The following is a 20,459-nucleotide window of genomic DNA, read 5'->3' on the forward strand; positions in this document are numbered from 1 at the left end:
TGGGTAATACATAATTATTCTCTAAGATCTTCATGAGTGGGATATTTTGTACATGATCAAGTCAGCAGGGTTGAGTTGTACCACTTCTAACCTTAAAAGACGCTCTTGCTCAGCAGCTTTTCATGCTGATGAGGAGCAATGTGCTTTCTGCTTGCACACACAAACATTGTGCTATTTGTGTTGCATGTTCCAAATCAAATCCTCCCTTCAAAAGCAGTTCCAGTGGAATTTGTACAGCAATCTATACATGAGAAAGCCTAGAAGACATGGAGAAGACCTTAAATGAGGGGAAGTTTCAAGAATACTTGAATCTCATTGGTAAATCACACCAATTTGTGGTCAAATATTTTTGTATAATGACCACTAAACTTTCTAAATGAACGTTGTCCCAGGTATAGCCATTTCCTAGCTGCGCTGGTTTCTCATCTCTCATATCACACTGGATGTCTTTGTTCTAGCATAATAAAATAATTTAAATGTATCAATATCAACTCAGATATCACACGTACCGTAGCCAACCACTCCGAGATGTCTGTTTTAGATATTTTAATCTGGAAAGCATCACAATCTAATTAACATCTGCTAAACATCTTAAAAAGATCAGATTTACAAACATTCTAAATCATAAACATCTCAAAAACATCTGTTGAATGTCTTATTGACATCCGAGACATGCTTATTGACCTACATCTTATTGCAGATGAGCAAACAATGTTAAAAATACGTTTTCCAGATGTAAACACACACATCAAATTGACGTCTGGGTGATGTACATGCGCTATTAGGTAATTATTATTTTCTTTTTATTTAGTTTTTTCTCCCCTTTTCTCCCCAATTTGGAATGCCCATTTCCCAATGCGCTCTAAGTCCTCATGGTGGCGTAGTGACTCGCCTCATTCCGAGTGGTGGAGGACGAATCTCAGTTGCTTCCGCATCTGAGACCGTCAATCCGTGCATTTACCCAGGCCCGATTAGGGAATATTTAATGTCCATGTATTTATTTATGTATTGATTAATAGCATATATACATATCCGAGAAGTCTGTTTTAGATATTTTCATCTGGAAAGCATCACATTCTAATTAACATCTGCTAAACATCTTAAAAAGATCAGATTTACAAACAATTTAAATCATAAACGTCTCAAAGACATCTGCTGAATGTCTTATTGACATCTGAAAGGAAACATCTTATAGACCTATTGCAGATGAGCAAGCAACGTTAAAAATACATCTTCCAGATGCAAACACACTCATCAAATAGACGTCTGTAGTGTAGTCTAGGGCATAGCCTACGCCGTTTGCCCACCTATCTCTCTTAGGATCATGCGTATGCCCACCTAAAATAAGTTATGATACGTATGGCCGCAAAAACAATGAGTAGGCTTTTGATCAGGAACTTTGAAACTACTAAAGGCTGGTTTATACACTTGTGGCATGTTCGCGAGGTTGCATGTGACAAAAATGATGTAATCGCGACGTTGGCGGAAGTGTGCTTTGACTTCACTAGACCCCAGTGTGTGCGGTGGTTTGCATTCCATTTTTTGTAACTGAGTGAATAGTGCGCGTGGCGCCACATTAAAAAATTTACAACTTGTGTTAGGCAACATTGGCTATATTGTTAAACATGTTCAGATACAATGCAAACATACAAAAACAAACCAACAATAACAAAAACACAATAAAAGTGGGTTAATAATAGTAATAAAATAAAGAAAAATAAAAAGATAATTAATCTAAGTTAGATAAATCAAACATTTTAACAAATCTTTTTGCTTTATTATTTTTACAAAGTTTACCATCTTATAATAACATTGCCGTTCTATCAGAAATACATTAAAATTAGGTTTATTTTCTGACCATTTCATCTTATGGACAACGAATCTTCCATAAATAGAAATAGAAATTTGTTGCTTTTTATTACAAAGGTTCTTAAGACTTTTACATTTAAAAAAAATAACACAGGATAATGAAAATTAAGTAAATTTGCCTTTTTCATGAAACACGAAAAGCACAAAATTGTGCGCAAATCGTTAGTAATCGTTAGTATAACTGGAAATAATCATTGGGTAAACTGTGGCATTTATTTAAATGGCACAATTTACATAAGCGTGCATGTACACACATACATTTGTTTTGCTCATGTTTCATGAATTAGGCAAATTTACTGCTCAGTCACTACACTGCATGTTAGCATTTCTATAAGAGTTTATGTGAATGTAAGCATTTCAATGTACATTTTATAAGCATAAACTATAGTAGAGGTGCCTTCTACACACTGAATGTCACAGAGACGGTAGCATTGCTCTTTAGATTTAAATTGTTTTTAATAGTTTGTGTGATTTCTTTTTTAATACTGTAGCATATCTATATGCATGTATAAATCCAGGGGTGTAGTTTCCAGGGGGGATGGGAGGGAGGTAACCCCCCAAAAATCAATACAAGCAAGTACAGCCTCACAATATTTATACCATGATCAATGGAAACATGTAGATGCTTCATGCTGCAACCCCCCCAGTATTCAAGTCAAATCTACGCCCTTGTATAAATTTATAAGAGTAAGGTCAATAAATATTCTATTAGCATTTTTAAGGCATGATACAAATATTTGTCCGGTGCCTTAATATCTAATAAAAACAAAACCAGACTAAAGTTTGATGCTTTTATTACAAAGATTCTGGTAAAGGTTTTAAGTAGTTGTGCACAATAGTACACAAATAAAACAAATAACCATTAATACTTCTGTAGGCTACATATGGTAATAAAATATAATGTGTTAACGTGAACATTACTACACTCATATTAGCTACAATGCTTAACAGTTTATTGCACTTTATGTATGTATTAGTTTATTAATTAGAGTTATTATAACGTATTAATAATTTTCATAGTAGCCTAATAAAAGGAACATTAATGACACCTATTCATTTAAATACATATTTAACATCAAGTTACCAAACTATGGTTCTTAGCAGTGTACACCATACCAGCAAGAAACTTACCCTGATATACAGTTTCATGTTCATGTGGGACTATGATTACAACAGCCAATATTATTTTTTTAATTTTATTTTATGGAAAAAATATATTTCTTACACATTTTACATATGTACTGTATATAAATGTAAATATATAAATTTTAGAGGCCGGGTGCATATTTTATTTTATTTCATTTTAAACAAAGGGGAGGGGGGTTCATAAATTCACAGTATGCCCACCTCTTCAGACACTACTACGCCACTGGTCTGGGTGATGCACGTGTGCTATCAGGATCATTATCACAAAATACCATATTGAAAATACCCTAAAATACTCTACAAATATACTTGAAATGGTGATGTGGTTTGGTGATTTCAAAGAGGAATGACTTTTTAAGGAAAAAATCCATATGAATGGCACTATAGTGACCATGTTTTAAATATTACACATTCCTATAAGTCATTGCAATATCAATGTGAAATCACAAGTTGTTTCATGAGTGTAATTACACATTAGACCTATGTGTGGCTCAGACGTTCAACATAGTACTGGTGTAACATGATGCTGCATAATGTATTGTAATGTGTCAAAGGCTTTTTGCTTACTTTCCTTATTGCAGATTTCCGTAAAAGTACTATTATTTGGCACAGCGACATCGAAAATTAATTAAAATGTATTAAAAAAAAATTAAAACAAATTGCTGGAGAATGCGGGCATCGATCCCGCTACCTCTCGCATGCTAAGCGAGCGCTCTACCATTTGAGCTAATTCCCCTATCTGCACGAATAGTCATATTTACCTATATAGCAAGACTCAATGTTTATATATTATATTTCAAAAGGTTTTTGGGACATTTAAAACAGTAATGTTGATATGTTAGCACACTAATTTTCATTATATATTTTTTAATATAATATTAGATTTAGCTATAGTTTGCATTCTGACATACATTAGGGTCTAAACTTCATACTGTATGTACACCAGTAGTATTAAGTTGATTACAATATGCCGTAAATACATTTAAAAGAGTAATGGGATTATATTTATCAATATATTAACTATTCATCGCGATTTCATGACATAAATTAGCATTAGCAATCCAGAGAAGCGGCCCAAAACTGTGAATAACAATAAAATAAAAAAATAAAAATAAAAACTTGACGAGGTTGTGTAAGATTATTCGAAGTCTTCAGTAGTCACGACGAATGATATGTCAGAACTAATGATCAAATAAAATCCTAAAGCTGTAAGTTTGCGTTAATAGCTAATGAGCAACTTAAAACAATGCAAGTTAGCCTATTCTAATATGCTATATCTGATTAAAACGCACACTAATCAGCCTAACACTAATAACCCCGTATGCTTAAACACTGAGCTTTTCCTTAGTTGTAAATGAGGTGCTGTAGTGCACTGCTGGTAGAGTCAGCAGCAGTCCGTTTGATTAGATGCGACAAGAGACATCTGCAGTGAGACAGCACAAAACCCAACTGCATCATAACGCGCATCACAGTGCACTCGAGCAATAATAACATTATACCATCTCACCACAAAACGCTTCCTTTTATGACGATGGTGAGTTCAAACTGCATGTTCATGTGTTTTTAGTACTGTAACCTTGATATATGCGGCAGAGTTTTGCAGTGAGTGTGGGAATGCTGTAACGGGAGTGATGATGATGTGGGTAAGGTGTATGATTCAGATGTGTCGTATATACAATGTTTTGGGATGGTGTCAGTGCTGTAGAAGGTATATGTGGGTTTCTGACTGAGTGTGGATTATGATACATAAATGAAGAAAAAAAAAAAAAAAAAACAGCATTTGCAAGCAACATGTGTGTTTTTCCTGCAAAGATCTTGTGGCTGGCAACCGTTACCTGCACATTGCTGTTTCTTTCACCCAATGCGGCCACCTTCCCAGCTGACAAAGAGAAAGGACGGAGGAGAGTGGTTCATGTAATGGGTAAGACCTTTGTCTTCAGTGCCATTTTATGCCAGATGTCCCAGGACACACTGTAAATAACCTATATGGTAATGTAAATGCAATGTAAGCAAAACATAATCACAATACCTACCAACAAACGTTGTGTTTATTACAGACAAATAAACATACAATTACTTAGTAAGTTATGGAAGCCAAGAACCAAACTGTGAAAGTAAAATTTTGCTAGGTGAATTTTTTTTCCTGAGCCTATCCTACAATTTTTTTTTGTCTGTCTAAAAAAAAATTTCTCTCTTAAATTTTCCCCCCCCCCAAAAAAAAAAAAAAAATTCTCTTTAAAAAAGTTTTTTTTTTTTAATCTCCAATTTTATTTCCTCAAGAGACAACACATGAGAAATGTATTTTATTTTTATTTATTTTTTGCTTGCTAGCTAACAATTCACCCTTCGCTAAGCTCCGCCCCCCTTGGTTCAGTTACTCGCTCTGAAAAGCTCTGTAGAACTCCCCATAGGAATCAGAATCAGAATGAGCTTTATTGCCAAGTATGCTTCCAGTATACAACAATACAAAACAGCAACAAGACTTTTAAAAAATAAATAAAAATTGAATACAAATTAAAAAATAAATATTGAAAATAAAATAAAATAAAGTATATATAGAATACACAATAGACTATATACACTACCGGTCAAAAGTTTTGAAACACTTACTCATTCTTTATTATAATTTTTTTTTTTTTTCTTCACATTTTAGAATAATAGTAAAGTCATCAAAACTATGGAATAACATAAATGGAACTATGGGAATTATGTTGTGACTAAACAAAATCCAAAAAAATCATTTTAGCATCTTCAAAGTAGTCACCCTTTGCCTAGAATTTGCAGACATGTACTCTTGACATTTTCTCAACCAACTTCATGAGGTATCACCCTGGGATGCTTTTTAAACAGTATTGAAGGATTTCCCATTTATATGCTGGGCACTTATTGGCCGCTTTTCTCTATTATTTGGTCCAAGTCATCAATTAAAAAAAAAAAAAAAATCTTAAATTATCTTTAAATTTTAGATTTATAATAAAATTAATTAATATGGTGGCACAATTATATTTTTGTCTACAAAACTAATTTCAAACATTTAAGCATACGCCTTCAGATCAAAAGATTTTTAAGATCATGGGAATCATTTCGGTCAAGTGTTTCAAAACTTTTGATCGGTAGTGTATATATATATATATATATATATATATATATATATATATATATATATATATATATATATACATATATATCTATATATACACAGTTGTGCTGAAAAGTTTGCATACCCTTGGAGAACTGGTAATATATGTACTATTTTTAAAGAAAACATGAGTGAGCAGGCAAAACACATTTCTTTTATTTCTTATGGGATTCATATTCAACTGTAGGTTATAACAGAATGGCACAATCATAAAACAAAACATGGCAACAAAGAAAAAAATGAATAGTTGTCTGTGAGGCCCCAAATACTTGCAGGTGGTATAGCTGCCCATTCGTCTTGGCAAAATGCCTCCAGGTCATGCAAAGTCTTTGATCGTCTTGCATGAACCGCATGTTTGAGATCTCCCCAGAGTGGCTCGATGATATTAAGGTCAGGAGACTGTGATGGCCACTCCAGGACCTTCACCTTTTTCTGCTGTAACCACTGGAGGGTCAACTTGGCCTTATGCTTAGGGTCATTGTTGTGCTGGAAAGTCCAAGAGCGTCCCATGCGCAGCTTTCGTGCAGAAGAATGCAAATTGTCTGCCAGTATTTTCTGATAACATGCTGCATTCATCTTGCCATCAATTTTCACAAGATTCCCCGTGCCTTTAGAGCTCACACACCCCCAAAACATCAATGAGCCACCACCATGCTTCACAGTGGGGATGGTATTCTTTTCACTATAGGCCTTGTTGACCCCTCTCCAAACATAGCGCTTATGGTTGTGACCATAAAGCTCTATTTTGGTCTCATCACTCCAAATTACAATGGGCATATTGTAACCGGGATTTTTTGTGGCATTGGCGCAGTTAAGGCTTCTTTCTGGCAACTTGACCATGCAGTTCATTTTTGTTCAAGTATTTTTAGTATTTCTCATTTTTGCTCCTTGAAACAACCACACCGTCTTTTTCCAGAGCAGCCTGTATTTCTCCTGAGGTTACCTGTGGGTTTTTCTTTGTATCCCGAACAATTCTTCTGGCAGTTGTGGCTGAAATCTTTCTTGGTCTACCTGACCTTGGCTTGGTATCAAGAAATCCCCGAATTTTCCACTTCTTAATAAGTGATTGAACAGTACTGACTGGCATTTTCAAGGCTTTGGATATATTTTTATTTTATATATCCTTTTCCATCTTTATAAAGTTCCATTACCTTGTTATGCAGGTCTTTTAACAGTTCTTTTCTGCTCCCCATGGGTCAGTATCTAGCCTGCTCAGTGCATCCACGTGAGAGCTAACAAACTCATTGACTATTTATACACAGACACTAATTGCAATTTAAAAAGCCACAGGTGTGGGAAATTAACCTTTAATTGCCATTTAAACCTGTGTGTGTCTGTAACAAGGCCAAACATTCAAAGGCCATTTGGGTGATTTCTGTTATCATTATGATTTAAAAAGGAGCCAAACAACTATGTGATAATAAATGGCTTCATATGATCACTATCCATAAATAAAAGACAGTTTTTTTGCATGATCATATTTTCAAAATCAATGCCAAAATTTCACAATTTCTGCCAGGGTATGCAAACTTTTGAGCACAACTGTATGTATACATACATACATACATACATACATACACACATACACATACATAGTGCAAATCTAAATACAAATCGGTTATATGCAGTGCAAGGGAATATAATGGCAGAAGAGGTTGGATGTGTTGGATAATATAAAAAGACTAAGCTGTGTATTGCACATTAATTATTGCTCAATGGGGCAGTTTTAACTGTTCATGAGATGGATAGCCTGAGGGTAAAACTGTTCCTGTGCCTGACAGTTCTGGTGCTCAGAGCTCTGAAGCGTCGGCCAGAGGGCAACAGTTCAAAAAGGGAGATTGCTGTGAATGACATGTTTTTTGGCAAAATATTCTCACAAACGGAATGGATAATATTTTTACGTGGGCTGGTATGAAGATTGACATTGTAACACAAATTACACAGTAATTTATTAGCATAAGTGAACAGAGCTGTTCATAACATTTCATAATACACTCACTATGATGCTGTGCACTATTTATTTACTATTGCTTTTACTATGACTTGAATCAATACATAAATAAATTAACATTCAGTTATTATCTTTAATTTACCTTGGAGCAAATTTAGGTGCCGTTGAAGATGTTATATGTTCATATGGGTATGAGGAATGACACAGTTTAATCCATAATATGATCTTCTCCAGATTTATTTAAAGATTTTGTTTAATTTTTTTTTTTTTTTTTAAAGAAAAAGAAAAACACTGCATGTATCCTCTCTTGGTAACTCGTGTCGCTGTTACAAATGACCAGTCAACAATGTTTAAAAAATGTGGATTATTTTATGAAATCCTGCTTAAAAGTCCTCAAACACACATTACTCCCATAGGCTCTCAGTGTAAAAAGTCAAACACTTGTGAGTAATGGCGACATGGCAACAGTTGCTAAGACAGGATTGGTCAGAAGCACTTTTAAGGCGGGGCTTAGCGAAGGGTCAATTAGCGTGCGTTATGAACCTCGGCCACCAGGTGCCACTATCCCTAAGCATGAAATCCTATTCTTACAAGGTGACCAGGGGCGGATCTACCGGGGTGGCAAATGGCAAATGGTGGCAAATGCCACCCTAAGAAAAGGCATTACTATCCCATCTGCCACCCCAGTATAAGTATACAAATGTAAAGATATACATGTAAGATGTTGACATTGTGTAGGGGTTTATTCATGTCAAACTGCCTTAACTCTCACCAGACTCACAAATGACTACACAGACTGATTGTGTGATTGATTACAGCGGCAGCCAATCACGTGAAAGTATATCAGTGGTCAATTGTGTGATAGGTTAAAGAAGTGGCCAATGACGTGATGGGTTACAGTAGCAGCCAATCGCGTACTTGCTGTGCATGTGCAGTGTTTGGGTACTCGCGGGTTTAGGTTTTTTTGAGCTTATTTCCTCAGCTACAACAACATGACAATATGGACAAATACATGGAGAAAAAAGAGGAAAGAGATTAATTTCTCTGTTTTTTTTCCAAGTCTTCACTGAATGATTATTCGATATATTGCTGTTAGTTGAGACATGTCCTCAGCACTTACTGAAAAAGCTTTCATCAGGTATGTGTATAATCCAGATGAAACATCTCCAGGTATTAAGTAGGAGTTTCTATTTCATCTGATCTGTGTATGTTCTGATTGGTAACCCGGTGCTGGAATTTGTTATTTTGAATGTTATGATAAATGTTCGTTGTGGCTGTTATCGGTGTTGCTTAGTGTCAGCAGTTTGTTCTGCAGCTCACACTTTTTTCCGGGAAATAGAAAAGCAAAATATGTCCCCCATTGTGATGGCCTTCTCGGCCATATGTTTGTGTGTATGTAGATCTTTGTGTTTTGTCTTTCTCTCCCACTCTCTTAATCGCTCTCAGGTGTGGGGTAACCAGGTGAGCTGATTGTTAATGGGGAGCACTGGCATGCAGTCTGTTTCCTTCCTATATAAACTGAGTGTTCCATGGCTGGGTTGTGCGATGTGAGATGGGAGTTCGTGAGCTCTGCCATCTTGGTCACCGATGCTCTCTCGCAAATTCACTTCACTTCACTCACTTCACTTTTATTGTCACACAACCATATACACAAGTGCAATAGTGGGTGAAAGTCTTGGGTGCAGTTCCGAGCAACATAGCAGTCATGACAGTGCTGAGACATAGATGAGACATATACCAATTTACAATAAACAGATTTACACATCACAATTTACATATCTAATATACACATAATTACACACAACACAATATATAAATAAGAATATACAATACACACAATATAGAATACACATTTAAAAAGTATATATAGTATATATAAATTGTACTGTATTGACATTCAGGCTGTCGGTTGATAGTCAGTTGCCAGTGTGTTGTTAAGAGAGAATATAATTTAAGACAGTCCAGTGTGAGATAAGATTAATAAAGTGCAGTGCTGATGTATATTGATCGTGAGAGATCAAGAGTTCAGAAGTCTGTTTGCTTGGGGGAAGAAGCTGTCATGAAGTCGGCTGGTGTGGGTCCTGATGCTGCGATACCGCCTGCCTGATGGTAGCAGTGAGAGCAGCCCATGGCTTGGGTGGCTGGAGTCTCTGATGATCCTCCGAGCTTTTTTCACACACCGCCTGGTATATATGTCCTGGATGGAGGGAAGCTCACCTCCGATGATGTGTCTGGCAGTTCGCACCACCCTTTGCAGGGCTTTGCGGTTGTGGGCGGTGCTATTGCCGTACCAGGCAGTGATGCAGCCAGTCAGGATGCTCTCCACAGTGCTGGTGTAGAACCGTGTGAGGATGTGGCAGTTCATTCCAAACTTCCTCAGCCATCTCAGGAAGAAGAGGCGCTGATGAGCCTCCTTCACAACAGCCTCAGTGTGGATGGACCATGTGAGTTCCTCAGTGATGTGGACACCGAGGAATTTGAAGCTGCTGACTCTCTCCACCGGTGCTCCATTGATGGTGATGGGACTGTGTTCTCTGTCTTTTCTCCTGAAGTCTACCACAAGCTCCTTGTCTTACTGACGTTGAGAGAGAGGTTGTGCTCCTGACACCAGCGTATCAGAGTGAGCACCTCCTCGCTGTAGGCCGTTTCATCATTGTCAGTGATCAGACCTAACACCATCAGCAAACTTAATGATGGCATTGGAGCTATGTGTTGCCACACAGTCATGTGTGTACAGGGAATACAGGAATGGGCTGAGAACACAGCCCTGCGGGGCTCCAGTGTTGAGGGTCAGTGATGAGGAGATGTTGCTGCCCATTCTAACCACCTGGCGTCTGCTTGACAGGACGTCCAGGATCCAGTTGCACAGCGAGCTGTTTAAGCCCAGAGCCCGGAGTTTCACATCAAGTTTGGAGGGCACTATGGTGTTGAATGCTGAGCTGTAGTTTTCAAACAGAATTCTCACATAAGTGTTCCTTTTTTCCAGGTGGGAGAGAGCAGTGTGTATTGTAGATGCAATGGCATCATCAGTGGAGCAGTTGTTGTGGTAAGCAAACTGCATTGGGTCCAGTGATGGAGGCAGTACAAAGCAGATGTAATCTCTGATTAGTCTCTCATTCCCGCTGCTGGAGCGGAGAGTTTGTGGTTGTCGCTGTCTGAACTTTGGAGTTAGCTGGTTTTTCAAATACAGAACGGTCAATAAACGTGTCTGTTTCCGCTACTCTCGTCTCCCCACATCTTTTATAGCATTTTATTTTTAAAGTGTAACACCCATCCACTGACATACAGATGCAATCTTGGTTTATTACAATAAAAAGTTATATTTGGGTGAATTAGAAACCAGAACCTCTAAAAACTAGATGCAAAAAGTAACCACTAGACCAATCAGTCATGTTCTTGATTAAATTGCTGATATATGTGTTCATCTACTGACTAACAAAATCCCAAGACTGATACTGGCAGATGTGGAGATGAAATGACCATATTATGTGAAATATCTATTTGAGTCATTAAGAATTACTGTTTATCAAAATAGATGATTTAAAATAATCTCTTATTGTGCATAAAATAATTAATATTCATGAGTTTTGCTGCACTGCCACCCAAAGTTCAGTTTTCCTAGAGTTTATTTTTATTTAGAACTGACTTCGTGTTAATGTTCCCTTTCAAATGGCTTATTCCAGCTGTTACAAAGTTGATAGGCCTACATGATTTTATTAGCAGAATAACATTGGGTACGCATGTACTCTTCATCCATGGGTACACTTAACAAAATAAAACAATTTGTCCTGCATAGTGTGAAGTTTATTCCAGATTGCCAGTTTTATGTCAAGCTAAGGAACATTTAGAATTTGTTGATGTGTTTAATAGACAATGTCTTGGTACTCTGGAGATTTTTTTATTTTTTTATGTTGGCAAATCAGTAGCAAAATGGTTACTATGTGTGGTTCCTGTGGAAATGCAGATGTATTGCAAATTCATGAATATTGATAATTTGATAGTGATTCCAATTAATGAACAAGTACTTGTTGCAATGAAGCTTGGTACATTGATTCATAAGAACTACGCATGGTCTGCATGCCACCCCCTTGCCACCCCATGAAAAAATTTCTAGATCTGCCCCTGAAGGTGACAGATCACAGCTGTAGACAGGATTGGTCAGAAGCACTTTTAAGGCAGGGCTTAGCGAAGGGTCAATTAGCGTGCGTTACGAACCTCGGCCACCAGGTGCCACTATCCCTAAGCATGAAATCTTATTCTGACAAGGTGACCAGGGGCGGATCTACCAGGGTGGCAAATGTATCTGTACTGTGGTCCAGAAATTAAAACATTATTTACAACAAGATTAACATTACCTGGTGTACACACATCACAACAAAAGGACAGGCATTGCCTACGTTACAATATTTAAGAGACGCAAAGTTCTCAGTGCTTCCCCTCATTTCACAGACCAATGGACAACAGACAGCCAGACATTGTTTGAACATGAAGCATGCACCATTTCCTCAAGAAGCTCTGCATCTTCCTTTAACTCGATACAGTGCCGTGGTACCGTTGAAGCTGATGCGTTGCTCCATACAGTTTATTGATTTGGGCAACGCTAACACGAGTCCTCCCTTTAAACACAGCACTGAAAACACAGTGAGAGGCATCGCAACGTCAAAGACGTCTATCTAGCGCATGTTTATATAGGCCAACAAATTAAAAAAGCACAATATCAATAGCAGCATCGATATTCCCGTTGGTGAATGTCCTCAATCAACCAGAAATAACGAATACCATATGAAACGTAAGTAACCTGAGATATATTCATTTAACTGTGGGATTTCATGTATTAATAGACTCTCAAATATTATGTTTCTTTCCTTGATTAAGATTTGCAAAACATTCTTGTTAGAGTATTATACAACTATAAATCAACAGATAAAGTATCACAGCTGTCTTCTGTTCTCATGCGTTGCCTCTTGAGAGAAAAAAAAATCTAGACAGAATTTTGTTTTGAGAAATGTATATATATTTATTTATTTATTTTTTGAGAAAAGGAAGGCACTAAGACACATAAAAAAATAGTTTTCACCTAGCTTTTCATGTAGCATTGCTGTTCAGAGCACCTTCAATGTTCATTTTGACCTAGAGACCACTCCGCCCACTAGAGCCAACTACAGTGTACAGTTTCACTTCACTGTTTATTGGTGGGCCACCAGAAAATCTCCCACAATTTTGAGTTTTAATGGCTGCTCCAAGCAAGCAGTATCCAACATCTGATACTCTTTTGTCATGTACACACTGCAGCTTAATACGGTTGTCCACTTCTGAGAACTTAATTCGGTTCTGTACACACAGAATTCGGTTATTTACAGGAGTGACAACCACGTTCTAAAACCAAATTCACTACCGAAAAATTTGTGATGAACGATTTTGAATGAGATCTGTAATGTGTAAAGAACCGAATTTAACATAGATATTAATGAATTTAGAAGCGTGATACAGGGAGACCACTATTTTCTATGGCAGTTTACTAACAATTGACCCAATAGGTGACATTTTTGGCATCCATGTTTTTGGTTTACAGCCGCGAGATGCCAAAATATTGCTATGGTTATTTTGTAGTCACCCATCGTGAATTTGGTGTAGTGTGGTAACTCCAGTATTCTGTACACATAAGGAATGATAATATAGGCATTTCACTCCATCACTTAATGCAGTTGTCACTACCAAAACTTGCGATGTGTACGTGACCTTTGCATTTTTATATTCAAGAATGATGTCATTAGTTGCAAGTACACATGACATACAAGAAAAGTTGTTTCTTGTTACCATGTGTTTTTCCTTCATTTGACATGTATTTCGACATGGTGAGGAAATAAGTTCTTTAATTGTCAATGGCGGTTGCACTAGCCATCCTCTCTCAGCATGGCCCCTAACACAATTCTTGGCAGCTGCAAATTACTTTGAATAAGTCTGAGGTTGCAGTGACAGCTTTAACTTTACACTCCTTTTCTACTCACAAAATATCGGTTCTTTAGCTGTCTCAGGTTGAATTAATAGTTGGACTTGTTTGCCGACCTAGCTTTCATAGGCAAATGTGTTTTGGTGACAAATATTTCAGAGTGCCAAGTATCCAGCCGACAGTATAAATGAGATGATGTCAAGGCCGATTGTGGCCCTTAAGATCCGTTCAGAAGATCTTGGATAGCCACTGCACTCAGTCACACCTTTTAAACTCGGTGGCTTAAAAGAGCACTCATCACTTTGAAATCCAGCTATGGAGGGTTCTGACACAAGTAAACAATTCTGTGGGATATAAAAACACTGTGAAGGATTGAAGCCTTTTTATTGTCTTTTTTTAATGCCACAGCCACTTTAAGTAGCTTCTTATACAACAACAACAAAAAATTCAAGCCAAGGTACTCAACAAGCAGCCCATAGGCCACATCTGCATTTCAATATAATTTACTGGCACCCTTTAATTAACAATGCACCTTTCAGACTGATGTGACTCGTCAACTGAATTGACTTAACTTAAAGTGCACTCAGTAATTTTTTATTTTTCTGTCACCTTGGACTTACAGTAACACCTAGCAGTGTGGATGCCGGTTTTCAGTTACTGATGCCATTGTAGAAATTCACTATTAACAGTCAGCCATTTAATTTAATGAAAATTGTCTAATAACAGGGTGTTTTCAGAGATTAAGCCAGTAGTATTCGACTGGTCATGTGATTCTAACATGGCAGCCCCCATGAGGGGGACCCTCTCCATGTAGAATAAAACAGCTTTTATAAGGCTGGAGTCTTCATCTCATGTGAGTGGTCATGACTTTATACATATGTTTCAAAATTACAATTCATATTTTTTTGGAGTAAAACCTTTTTTAAATTACTGAGTGCACCTTTAAGAGCACCTATTATGGTTTTTCAAATATTACCTTTCATGTAGTGTGTTATATAGCTGTTTGTGAATGTAAAAAATCTGCAAAGTTTCAAAAATCAAAGTGCACGAAATATGGAGTTATTGACACCCAAAAGAAAGAACCGATTCTGAACACCTGAAACGAGTCGTTAGTAATTTCAGACTTACTTCCTGTACTAACCTACGTAATTTGCTAACAAAAAACCCGCCTCTGGTCTGTTTACATGTACAGCCAGTGCAGGCTGTTAGCCTGTTAGCTGTTAGCCTCTGTTAACCGGCTAACTCACGTTATTGTCAAACTACATATAAACTTACCACAGAGAAATGTCCTGTTCTTGTTGTGCTTGCGATGGTGGTTCGGGTTGATCTTCCGATGTATCACTATCAGACTCGGGCTCAAATTGGTAAGGTAAAACAGACATTTTTCAGACGGAGCTGAAACTCGGATATGGTAGTGGGCGTTTCCTTTCTGACACGCGTTGTAAGCGGTAGACCAATCACAACAGACTGGGACATCTGACCAATCAGAGCAGAGTAGGCTCTCTGAAAGGAGGAGTTTAGAATGAATCCTTTAGAACGGCTCATTGAAGGAGCCATTTTTGACACTGGGGAAAAAAAGGTAATGCTGCAATTTAAATTATGAGCAAATTAAAGTGTTATTTGACCTTGGATGCATGTAAATCTATTGTATGAGACCTTTAAAACAAAATTAGGCACGTTTAAAAATCATAATAGGTACACTTTAAGGGAAAACTAAATATTACGCAGATGATACTGAAAGATGTAACTGCATTTGAAATGAAACCCTATTTGCACAGCCACATCTTCCCAAGTTGCACAAGTTTTCATCAGGTTAATTTTAATCCAAACCTAACTATTTGCAAAGTAAATTCTTGAAACCCTTCAGAAACCAAGAGGCTTCTTGGTTAAATATTGGGTGAATTCAAGTAAATTGTGTACATTTTCATTTAAACTGTGACAATGTCAAAAATTGAGATGATTTACCTGAATTCACCTGCAATTTATGTATAAATACAATATAACTGCAGTGCTTTAGTTATAGTTATTCTTTACTATGAAATAATTCCACCTCTTTTTCTTTCTCCAGAGGATGAAACAGGGGCAGTCATAGTCCAGACTGCTCCAGGTAAGGTGGTCACTCATCGTGGTGGCACTATCACCCTTCCCTGCCGATTCCACCATGAACCAGAGGACGTAGATCCTTTCCGCATTCGCATCAAGTGGACGAAGGTTTCCGATGCTTTCCAGTTCGAAGATGTGTTTGTTTCATTGGGCCGACAACAGAAAGTATTTGGGTCCTATCATGGCCGTGTGACTTTGGAGCGGGCTGGACCAGGAGACGCCTCAGTTATAATTCACAATGTCACCTTGCAAGACTATGGTCGCTATGAGTGTGAGGTCACCAATGATATGGAGGATGACACAGGATTTGTCAATCTAGACCTTGAAGGTTAGGAAGGTGATCTTGTTTTGGCCAACCCTGCTGGAAAGACCAGCATGGGAATTCATGCTGGTCTTTTTTGCAGGTAGGTGTCTTGATTGGAGTGTCATGACAGTAAATAAGAAGTGTCAAATAAATATTTTTACCTTTTGTGTCTCTGAACTGACTTTTCAAAGGTGTGGTATTTCCATATTACCCTCCATCTGGACGCTACAAGCTGAACTACCACCAAGCGGAGGAAGTCTGCAGGCAGCAGGATGCTATTCTGGCCTCCCATGCACAGCTGCACAAGGCCTGGCTTGAGGGGCTGGACTGGTGCAATGCCGGCTGGTTAGAGGATGGCTCAGTCCAGTACCCCATCTCCCATCCTCGAGACCAGTGTGGCCGCAAAGACAATGCCCCTGGTGTCCGCAACTATGGATACAGGCACAAAGATGACGAATGCTATGATGCTTTTTGCTTTACCTCGAACCTTAATGGTGAGTGTTATTTGGGTATACATTGCGTAAGTTTGCTTTTCAGTCTGCAGTCTCTTCTGGCTTGAGGCTGTTTTTGATTTGGAACAAGTTTCCATTGACAAGGTCATCCTGCCCTGCTGAATTAAAACAGATTATACCAGCTTAAGGTTGCCAATCTTAGAGGATGCTTACACCGAACAACGGTCAATGACACAAAAACCGTGTGTCACGTCTCGCTGTTTTTTTCAGCATCTCCCACAGGAGCAGCACCATTTTTTTGTAGATAGTGACCGTGTCGGAATAATAGGTTTTTACTCAGTGGAGAGCTGAATTGATTTTGTCTTCAGGAAGAGGACTGGTTCAGACCATTTGTTACTAAGTGCTGTATCATCCAGTGGGTACACAAGTCTAGTTCTTTAGGCCCACTTGCAGCCAAGTCATTGAGAGCCAAAAGCTTTTTGTCACTTTCGTCTTGCTTTTCATTGCTTCCCCAAGTGGGATATTAGAAAGACATTTGGTCCTGAAATCTTTGTGGCTGGAGCAATTTTCAATAAAGCCCCTACACTGACCAGCAGCTGGATATTTACAGAATGACCCTGTTGAAAATATCAGACAATATGCTGCCTTAACAGCCAGCAGTCAAATAAACAAATGAAAAATCAATAAATGACTGCTGAAAAACAGATGGCAGTCTGAAATGGAATCTTTCTTTTTTCTTTTCTTATTTTCTCTCTCCCAGCCAGGCCTGCACAAAAACTGCATTTTATTTCATCATTGTCCAGGCAGGCTTTGAAATCATGATACCATTGCAGAGATTTTCTGCAGTAAAATTTTTTCTACGAACTAAACAAATAAATGTTTTTAAAGGATATTATGAGCAAAGTGCCTTTGCTAAATTCAGCAGCAATATAGTTATGTGCTACTACAGATCATTTTAATCAGAAATTGAAAATAGCTAAAGTTTTGTTCTGCTTCTCTATGCTGCCCTGCAAAGGCAAAAGGTAGTAACTATGCATTTTGTCAAAATTTAGTTAATGACTGAAATTGGGTCTTTTAACACTATGATCTGTCCTGTTACAGACAGGTTTGGCTTATCTATGAGTGTGAAAACATTAAAACCACCCACACAAAAACCAAGGCAAACTAAAGTACTTTGAAAAATGTTTTCCCTGTTTGAATGTCTTTGTTTCTGCATTTTGATTTTGAAGGGCAGTACGAGACGCTGCATCATAATCTTACAACATTTCTCATCTCGCACAAAACTGTGTGTTTGTTTGTGTTGCAGGACGTGTTTACTTCCTCAAACGATTTAAGAAGGTGAACTACCTGGAGGCTGTAAAGGCTTGTCAGCGTGATGGCGCAGTAATAGCTAAGGTTGGACAACTATACGCTGCCTGGAAGATCCAGCTCTTGGACCAATGCGAGGCAGGGTGGGTGGAGGACACCAGCATTCGTTACCCCATCGTCAACCCCCGGACCCGCTGCGGGGGCCCAGAGCCCGGTGTCCGAAACCTTGGTTTCCCCGATAAGAAGTTCCGCCTGTATGGGGTCTACTGCTTCCGCAAGAACACTGACCCGCTTGACATCAATCCAACGCAGGTTCCTCAAGAAACAACATTTAAACCAACTAACAGCACCAGAAGTATCTGAGTGAAGCAAAATGCTTTGTTACTAGCATCATCCCTGAAAGCGCACATACATCACCCAGACGTCTATTTGATGTGTGTTTACATCTGGAAGACATTTTTATTTTTTACGTTATTTCCTTATGTGCAATGCGTTCATAAGATGTATGTCAATAAGTATGTCTCAGATGTCAATAAGACATTCAGCAGATGCAGACATTTATGATTTAGAATGTTTGTAAATCTGATCTTTTTAAGATGCTTAGCAGATGTTAATTAGATTGTGATGCTTTCCAGATGAAAAGATTTAAAACAGACATCTCTGAGATATAAGTGTGCTATCTGTGATTGCTTCCATGTTTAGCCAAAAATTATTGACAAACTAGGCTTTTTTGCACACTTGCTAGGCTACCAGGCAGCTAGGCTAGCTGAACTCGGGCATAACTGTGCTTGTATTATTTTCGTCTTGTGCTTGAAATGATGTGTCAATCATCTCAAAATCGAGAAAGTTTGCTTCTTTTTCCTCAGAGGATTGTAACTAGGGAAGCATATGCCACAGCTAATTAGCATCATTGTTTCTCGTTATACCTTGCATGAAGAGAAAAAAATTCGCCTCGAGTTTTTGTTGTCGTTGTAAGCCTTGCTGTCTCCCAAGGAATACAAAAAAGTGAGAAGCAATTTAATTAGCGCTAAAAACGTAGGAGAGCTAATTTAGCCTTATAATGAGCATAGCGCATTAGGAAGAGTCCTCAAAGGCCCGATGATGAGAAAGTGTTGAGGGCTGAAACTTGCATCAGGTGCTAGCATGAACCTGGTTTGGCTAGGCTTAGCATGTTAATTCAAATGAACTTTCACAGTTGTTGCCATTTGAGCAAGTAGCAAAACTTCAATTACTATGCACATGACGCTAGGTCCTTGGCACATTTTGAATGACCTTGCAAGCAATAACAGAATTATAAGCATGACTTTTTTTAGATGTTTAATACACTGACAAAGCTTAAAGTAAACTATCCTTTTACAATATCATTAATGACTTACATAAGCTGCTTTACTACCTCTTAGTGGTTGACAATTGCACTATCCATTCAAATATTGCACAAAATTGTCTATGATGATACATTTTAGATTAAAGTTATTCACCTGTTTGTGTTTGCCTCTCAATTCTCTATATGGTTGTGGGTGCAAGAAACTGAAATGCTTGTGAACTCGTAAGTTTGACCTCTGACACAAAACGAGAAGAAACACCTGATGTTGCTGGTAACCATGGTGATGGCTGAATATGCCTCTAGCAAATTGCACATTTCTATTTTTGTTTTCTTGGGCTCAAGCTCCCAGTGCTACGCTTTGTGTCGACAGTCCACATAAACACTTGAGAAAATGTTTGTTTCTTTGCCAAAATAACACACTACCGGTCAAATATTTTGAAACACTCACTCATTCTTTATTATAATTTTTTTTCTTCACATTTTAAAATAATAGTAAAGTCATCAAAACTATGGAATAACATAAATGGAACTATAGGAATTATGTTGTGACTAAACAAAATCCAAAATAAATCAAAACTGTGTTATATTTTAGCATCTTCAAAGTAGTCACCCTTTGCCTAGAATTTGCAGACATGTACTCTTGACATTTTCTCAACCAACTTCTTGAGGTATCACCCTGGGATGCATTTTGAACAGTATTGAAGGAGTTCCCATCTATGTTGGGCACTTATTTGCTGCTTTTCTTTATTATTCAGTCCAAGTCATCAATTTCAAAAACTTTTTTTTTTTTTATTTATGAAATTGTAGTTTTATAATGAAATAAATTAATATGGTGTCACAATTATATTTTTATCTACAAAACTAATTTCAAACATTTAAGCGTACGCCTTCAGATCAAAAGATTTTTAAGATC

The 20,459-nt window shown here is 37.7% G+C and overlaps 1 protein-coding gene and 1 non-coding gene across 2 annotated transcripts; one reads left to right on the plus strand and one right to left on the minus strand.

Moving 5' to 3' along the window:
• Positions 1-3,678: 3,678 nt before the first annotated feature.
• trnaa-agc (transfer RNA alanine (anticodon AGC)) lies at positions 3,679-3,751 on the minus strand. Its single transcript has one exon. It is a non-coding gene; the product is annotated as a tRNA-Ala (tRNA).
• A 668-nt stretch (positions 3,752-4,419) lies between these two features.
• On the plus strand, positions 4,420-19,705 carry LOC127438419 (hyaluronan and proteoglycan link protein 4-like). The gene is made up of 5 exons (XM_051694000.1): positions 4,420-4,549; positions 4,828-4,936; positions 16,124-16,486; positions 16,654-16,956; positions 18,221-19,705. Exons 1-5 carry the CDS (start codon positions 4,541-4,543, stop codon positions 18,583-18,585), a joined length of 1,149 nt encoding a protein of 382 aa, XP_051549960.1. The 5' UTR covers positions 4,420-4,540; the 3' UTR covers positions 18,586-19,705.
• Positions 19,706-20,459: the final 754 nt, after the last annotated feature.

The sequence above is a fragment of the Myxocyprinus asiaticus genome, chromosome 49, assembly GCF_019703515.2.
Source record: "Myxocyprinus asiaticus isolate MX2 ecotype Aquarium Trade chromosome 49, UBuf_Myxa_2, whole genome shotgun sequence".
In the NCBI taxonomy this organism is placed as follows: domain Eukaryota; kingdom Metazoa; phylum Chordata; class Actinopteri; order Cypriniformes; family Catostomidae; genus Myxocyprinus; species Myxocyprinus asiaticus.

Bases quoted from the DNA above. Each gene is read 5' to 3' on its own strand.
- LOC127438419 (XM_051694000.1), top strand. The intron at 4,937-16,123 runs GTAAGACCTTTG...TTCTTTCTCCAG, and splicing joins GAGAGTGGTTCATGTAATGG to AGGATGAAACAGGGGCAGTC. The intron at 16,957-18,220 runs GTGAGTGTTATT...TTTGTGTTGCAG, and splicing joins CTTTACCTCGAACCTTAATG to GACGTGTTTACTTCCTCAAA.